The 7,743-nt window shown below is 45.2% G+C and overlaps 1 protein-coding gene across 1 annotated transcript in view; it reads left to right on the top strand.

The window, feature by feature from the left end:
• Positions 1-3,493: 3,493 nt before the first annotated feature.
• LOC135097998 (transcription factor Sox-3-B-like) overlaps positions 3,494-7,743 on the top strand; it is a 7,861-nt gene continuing 3,611 nt past the window's right edge. Inside the window, exons 1-4 of the mRNA XM_064000180.1 lie at positions 3,494-3,723; positions 4,265-4,503; positions 4,623-4,872; positions 4,996-5,190. Of these exons, the coding sequence (XP_063856250.1) occupies positions 3,720-3,723; positions 4,265-4,503; positions 4,623-4,872; positions 4,996-5,190 (688 nt within the window). The 5' untranslated portion in view covers positions 3,494-3,719. The remainder of the gene's footprint in view (positions 3,724-4,264; positions 4,504-4,622; positions 4,873-4,995; positions 5,191-7,743) is intronic.

Genomic DNA, 7,743 nt, shown 5'->3' with positions numbered 1-7,743 from the left:
CCTCAGTATTAGTTCTATGCATATTCAATGATACTATGTTTTAAAAATATCGATAATTTCTTTTTTTATTCGAAGTTGAAGGGACTGCTGCTGCATCACCTGTTGCTGCTTTGTCTACGCGACTAAACACATTGTAAAGTTATAATCTCATCAACTCAACACAGGCTTGGAGAGATAAGCTGCAGGGGTTAATTTAACCTGACCTGCTCTGCGTGACTCATTTTGTTTCCAGCGGAGCTCAACGACGTGTGCTCTACTCCCCACAGCAGACCAACTCCCGCACCAAGAACACTCGCCTGTGACCAAAGTTGTGTGGCGCGGGAAAGTTCTAGTTGCTGGTGTTAGTGACGGAGTTTATGCGTACACTAGCTTTACCTGCTGCCGCCAGTCTCATCATAACAGAGGAATTAGGACAGAAAACCAGACTATCGCCTTTTTTTCCAGTGAACAAAATACAGAACACCGAAGACAGAAATGCTAAGTCCGCGGCGACCAGCACGTTACGTTAGGATCACAGTGTGGCACTTGCAGAATCAGCTGTTGTTTTATTTAGAGCTTAATAATTCGCGTCTATCTATATTATTCTTCGGTCCATAAACAAAGAGTAAATGTTTTAAGAAGGATCGAAGCATTTCACTTAAACACTCTTATTTTACTGCCCACTATGTGAACTGATTACAGGTTGAACGTACACCTCTAATCGGTTACGAAAGGGAAACAACACCTAATTTCACGACAGAAATTCAAGTGCGATTCCTATCCATACACAGCAACAACAGCTTACTATTATTATTAGTAGTAGTAGTAGTAGTAGTAGTAGTAGTAGTAGTAGTAGTAGTAGTAGCAGTAGTAGCAGTAGTAGCAGTAGTAATGCAGTAATGAAAGTAAAAACTGTGATAAGCCTTATAATACTAGTTATACACGAGGAGATAAAGTTGGAGGAGGAGGAGGAGGAGGAGGAGGTGAAGAAGAAGAAGAAGAAGAGGAAGAAGAAGAAGAAGAAGAAAGATGAGCAACAACACCAACAACAACAACAACAACAACAACAACAACAACAACAACAACAACAACAGCAACAACAGCAACAACAACAATGCCTCTTTAACATCGCGGCGGAGAGAAAGCAGCCACACAGACAAAATTAATGTGCCAAACGTCTCTCCGTACGCTGATCCGCCGCCGAATCTTCGCTCGTGAATCATCTGAATGTCCTTTCATGGAGCACCAACACGTATTGCAGAGTAAGTCGTGTTTCTTATTTTATAGCAGGACATTCGTATTACCCTCCGTTATCTCTATTGGCTGAATTCACATCGGAAATACATACCAGCATCTTCCTTTTGTAGCGATCTAGCGAGCGTACTCTCTCTCTCTCTCTCTCTCTCTCTCTCTCTCTCTCTCTCTCTCTCTCTCTCTCTCTCTCTCTCTCTCTCTCTCTCTCTCTCTCTCTCTCTCTCTCTTCATTCCTCCCTACCTAAGCAATACTGTATTTTGGCAAACTTTTACAGCACAAGAACTCCCCACCATCACCACTACGCTCTATTTTCTTTCCTCCTCCACTTCCCTTAACGGAGAACAATAACTTATATCCTCCTCTTCCCCCTTACCCTCCTTTTTCCCACCTCTCCCCTCCACTATCCTCTCCCTCCCTTCCTCTCTCTCTCCCTTCTCCCCTTCGCTCTTGACAAACAAAGCGTTCCCCAAACTGACTAGGATTTGTGGCAAAAAAGAAATAAAAAGAAAAGTACCGTATTATGGTTGTCTCGGTGAAGCTGAATGATTTTACTATATCAGAATGTATACGTATGTATGTATGTATGTATGTATGTATGTATGTATGTACAAAAAGAAAGACAGACGCCCAACTTGCACAACTTCCTCAAAAGTTCTATAGTGGGCGTAGCAGACTCCTCTCTATACATCTCTTGCAAAAAAAAATGTCTCTTCTCACTGTAGTATTGAAGTGTATATCTGATTCCTTACGGCCCACCTCAGTCTGCAACACAGCCACTCACAACCTGCAGTCTATCCCCCCCTCATCTGTACCTCACAATGAAGCCCCTAACACAACCACCTCACACAGCCCTGCTCCCTCCCTTCCCCCCACAACCACCCTGAGACCCACACTTGGAGGCTTTCTGGAGTTCCCTGCCTCACGAGTTTGACATCCCGTTCACTTTCCTCAAATGCACATCAGTTTTCCTGTTACCACTACTGTACTGTGTAATATCTACCAGACTTGATGGCCCCAATGCCAACTAACCATCCCAGTGTGAGCAGCTTAGAGAACTGAAAAATAACACGAGCTGAGGCTGCAGCTTTGCTATTTACTGCGAAGTGACACCGGGCACAGTACGCAACCTGACCATAAACGGTCCAGTCAGCCGCGTGTTACTGTATCCCCGTGATCAGGGTTCGCGACCGATGAACACAATCGAGCGCTGAGAAATTCCCACTTGGACGCCCTCCTGTTCCAAGCTTTTCACATCTCGGCCCGTGAGCTTCCGATGCTTGTTTCTGTTCGCCTTCGTGAAAAAGACCATCTGGACATATTGCTTTGCTTTAGTACCTGCATGATGATCGCTACTAATTGTGGCTGAGGTGGCGGTCCCTGAGGGAAGATGTCAAGGGGAAGGGCAGCCCCCATAGGGACTATCTGGCAAGGAGAGGCCCCAGGCTCCCCTCTGGTAAATCTGAGACCGCCCCGGGGCCTTTACGAGCCAGACTTCCAGGTGTTCGGAGCTAAAGAATGTCTATTGAATAGCGGCCCATTCTTTCCCATGCCCGGCCATTCAGTCCCTCCCTACCTCCTGCCCTGTCCGCTCTGAGGCTGAGCCCTGCCGCCACCACCTCATGCCATACAAGTTTCTCTCTCTCTCTCTCTCTCTCTCTCTCTCTCTCTCTCTCTCTCTCTCTCTCTCTCTCTCTCTCTCTCTCTCTCTCTCTCTCTCTCTCTCCTTTCCGTCCCTGCACTGCCAACCTTTACCTTACAGTTCTTCCAAGGCTCCCATCTAGACAAACTCGACAACCAGAAAGTAATCAAACACTACCAATAACACGTCGCTCTCATACATTAAATTACAAGTACGATGTGACACTCGATTGGTCGTGTTGCCGTCACGTCATAAACTAAGCAAAACAGCAGGCGTTTGTAATATTTTCTTACGTGATAAAGAAGATACGAGCTCATTGTGATACACAGTGCGTTTCATTATTACGGAGAAAATAAAGGCATTATCAAATGTATCCCGCCAGATAGAGGCGTCGGCGGATCTTGGCGGTTGGGTCAGTCGTCAGCCAATCGGGTGGTGGCGAGGCGGAGCTTACTCTCCAGGGGGCTGCACGCTCCGCCTCCTGGCCCACCGCTTTGTTATTGGTTCTCTTCCTCGTGACGTCACGAGGGCTACTGAGGACCCATTATTATTGGCGGATACTACGTGACGTCACAGAGGCCTTCCGTACTCCATGTCCAGTGTTTAAAATATTTGTTAGCCAGGGTCCATGGTCATACTTCCTCCAGCATCGCAAGACACACTGTCGTTTCTGTGTCGTCATTCCAGCAGTGATTACCCTGTAATTATTCTGAGAAGAGTGGATGTGGTGAGCTCGCTAGAGTTGAGACGTGATCGTAAGCGGTGTGCGCAGCAGCAGCAAACTGTAGCAGGGATCCGTGGAGAGCAGAGCAGCAGCCCTCTCGCCGCGCCGCCAGCCGCCCCGCCATGTGTACGTGCAGTGTTGTGCCTTGTGTTAAGTTGTTTGTATGCTAATTCAGCGGCGGGTGGCACGTAGATCACGCAGATGTATGTGTTGGCTGGTGTGGTAATGGAAGTGTGGTTTGAAGTGTTGTCTGCGGCCACAAATAGCTTCTCCTGGGCACGCAGAGCCCCCTCTCCGGTGCCAATTACTCTCAGATAAGACCTGAGGCCTAATTACTACACTGACGTGATGAATGGGCCATTACGGGCCAGGTCCCTCCTTCTTGTTTACTACACAGTGTATTACAGTGAATTATTATTTGTGTCAATGACAGAGCGCTTTATACCAGGACGATAAACTCGTCGTGCAGGTTGGTTTATGAAGGAGAGGCTTTGTTGTATCTGTAGTCACGGGGGATGCTGTAGCTGGAGGCTCGCTTTCCGAGTTTTACGCGTTACGTGATGTGCCTCTCAAGTACCGGCTCACTTAATCCCTTAACTCACCACGTGAAGAACTAACAACTTTTCTTTGAAGAAAAAAATGACCGTGATGTTTTCTTTCTTCACAGACCCCACCATGATGGAGTCAATGCCAGTGTCCTACGCCAGCACCATGGGGGGCATGATGGGCCACTACTTCTCCGGGAGCAGCGCAGCTATGGGCGTGGGCCAGATACCCCCGACTCACCACACCAATTCTCATGTTCAACAGCCGCCGCCCCAGCAGCCCGCCGCGCAGCAAGAGAGCAGCCACCAGCACCAGCAGGCTAGCCACACGCCCCACGCGCCTGCGCAGAGCGCACCCGAGGTATAGTAACTACGACATTATTGATTGACTAATAAGATTAGTTGCTAGTATATTACATTTGTATATTCTCACCCAGTGATGGCAATCGCAAGCATCGTTCTGTTATTCTCCATCGTCAGGCTCTGACAGCAAGTCACCCCCACCTGCGGGAGTCCAACTTGGTAACACCTATCTCCACGCCCTCGCCCGCTGATTCCACTGCCTCAGGTTGCTCTCCCAGCGGCTCTTCGCAGAAGAAAGAAAATGGAAGCAAGGATGACCACATCAAGAGGCCCATGAACGCCTTTATGGTTTGGTCCAGAATGCAGCGCCGCAAGATAGCGCAAGAAAATCCAAAAATGCACAACTCAGAAATCTCCAAACGCCTCGGTAAGATAAAATTTAAATTCTGTTACTCAAGCGCATAATATATTTAATGAATACCATTACCAACAATACACACACAAAAAAAAAAAAAAAAGTTTTAACACGCTTGTATCCTGCTTTCGACAGGAGCTGAATGGAAGACATTAACGGAAGCTGAAAAACGTCCCTTCATCGACGAAGCAAAACGGCTCCGGGCGCAGCACATGAAGGACCACCCAGACTACAAGTACCGCCCCCGCAGGAAGCCCAAGACACTGAAGAAGGACGGTTACCCCTACAGCATCCCTTACCCCGCCGTCTCCATGGACCCTCTTCGCGGAGGTGAGTAGTTGCTATCGTTATGGTTGGGCAGCCGAAGAGTTAGACACTGAAGGCAAGCTACCAGAGTGGGATGACAGCAAGGGGAACATTTGTACAATACATTCCATAATACTAACACTTCTAAGAAATTACGGGTCAGATATGAACAAGAAACAACGTCTTTAGCAGTCTTACCCTACATAATTTTCACATAATTCAAACATACTTTAGATATCTATCCTCCCTGTCTTCGTTCTGCCTTACGACAGTAACCCTTATGCGAGAATAACTCTGAAAAGCTTAAGCAAGAAAAAGGTTTGTAAGCACAAGATAACTTATTCATCGGAAGAAAAACATAACTGCTTACATTTGCCTGAACCTTGGATTTACTGGTGGTTTCCTCTCTATGCGACATTTTTTTCTTCTTCTTTTCTGTGTTGTGGGGAACCGAACACTTGGTTGGCTTTAGAGCATACACTTGACCAACAAAAGACTACAATACCCAGTCAACAATAACGCCAATATTTCCAGAGATCTGAATACCAAGAATTTGTCGTTGAACACAATTTATTCACTGTTTTATTTAGTGATCGAGCGAGAAAACACCGCCACTGCGGATTGCGGTCCATACATCGCACACTATGTGAACTCCTTTCATAAAAAGAAAAGGTGATGACTATAAAAAAAATGAAAAACAATAATAAATAAATATATATATATATATATATATATATATATATATATATATATATATATATATATATATATATATATATATATATATATATATATATATATATATATATAGTTGTATAAATTATAAATATAAAGTTGTATAAATTTGAAAACTTTACTTCAACATTGACAAGCCGATAAAATCACTAGATTATTTTCTTTTCTTTTTCATCGAGAGGTAAAAAAAAATCTTAACGCCTACGTGACAAGCGGCGATACTCAACATTAAAAAATAAAAGCTTTCCAAAGAAAAAGAATAATCAGTATCATCAAATAAAAATCACTAAAAGAACGAAATACAAAATTGCTCACTGCCAGCATGACTATTCACCATAACGTCGCCAGCATTAAATCAAAGCTTTAAGACGATAACATACAAGAAGCGGCATTCCCTGCATGACTCGCAAAGGTGGTGTTAAGAGGCAGATCTCCCTGCCTGCACGTTGCCGCCAGGAGCACACGCACGGCAAGCTGTCACTGAGATCCACCACTAAGCAACTCACCTCCCGACACTCACTCGTGCACGTACTTCGCTTTCTTCCTCTCCTTCTCTAATGACATTACAGCTTTCGTTACATTATTTGAGTGATCTTTGTTAGTTTTATCGAGCAAAAATTTTATCATGGATATGGAAAGGTTCAACTACTCAATCACTTTTTTGCTATCAGCCATCTTTCGATGTTATACACTGAATTTGCCCCAGAGTCTTTTACTTGGCTTGAGGAGATACCACAACAATCAAGGGGTTAATGATTTCACCGTTTGTTGTAAGAAGTAATTACTCTTAATGATTTAACTATCCCCTTGAACTGTTTAACCTAACTCATCTTGGATCAGTGAAGTAAAAGATACCTCACAGCTTTCCGTTCATGAGCAGTTGAGTTTTCGTTTCTTTGCTTTACTCGTTTCATTCAGGTTGAAATTTATGAAATCAACTCAATACACATACGCAACAGGATGCGCGCCATGCAGTACGTCAGGAGAGTTTGCTTGTTCTTCGATAGTCGTCTCGGCATTCTTTTGATTACACATGTGTGCATATTTATTGCTTGATCTAACTCTTGCCTTGAGAACGGTGTGTGTGTGTGTGTGTGTGTGTGTGTGTGTGTGTGAGAGAGAGAGAGAGAGAGAGAGAGAGAGAGAGAGAGAGAGAGAGAGAGAGAGAGAGACGAGGGGAGGGAAGGAAGGAAGGAGAATGAGAATGTTTCAGTGGAGGAGGGGAGGAGAGGACAGATGAGGGCAGGCGAGGAAGCTCAGTAGTGTGAGACCAACACTCAGGCCGCGGTATCGATCACACAAACAGTGGATAGCGACCTGCGTGCTTCTCCCTGATTGTGAATTCACGTTCCAGTGTGAGCAGCTATTGTGGCATAACCCTGGCGGTGTTGGGTAATGGTGTTTCAATTACGATGAGGGGGAAGGAGGCGTGGAGGGAGGTGAGGGTGCAACTGTTGGGCTGGAAAATGCATCAAGTGGTTCAGGGTATCCATTATTCACCCGGATTTGTTTGCTGCGTGTAAATTCCCCATTACGGCCCTCCACCGTTGTGGCGGGGATAATGGGTTGAGACTCGTGTTCGGTGATAACATTTACACGGCTTGTGTGTGGCGGATATGACAATTATGCCTTCTTTGTGGCGCGCCGTGTTGAATTGTTGACTGTGGCCACGGCTCCCTGAGGGCAATGATAATTTTGTCATGAGAGAGAGAGAGAGAGAGAGAGAGAGAGAGAGAGAGAGAGAGAGAGAGAGAGAGAGAGAGAGAGAGAGAGAATTTGCATTTTTTAATATTATTTTTGTTTTCTAGTAAACTGAACATTTCGTTTTTTTACGTCTTTTCG

This window comes from Scylla paramamosain, chromosome 4 (genome assembly GCF_035594125.1).
Source record: "Scylla paramamosain isolate STU-SP2022 chromosome 4, ASM3559412v1, whole genome shotgun sequence".
Lineage (NCBI taxonomy): Eukaryota > Metazoa > Arthropoda > Malacostraca > Decapoda > Portunidae > Scylla > Scylla paramamosain.
This window is presented reverse-complemented; position numbering and strand designations above follow the sequence as displayed.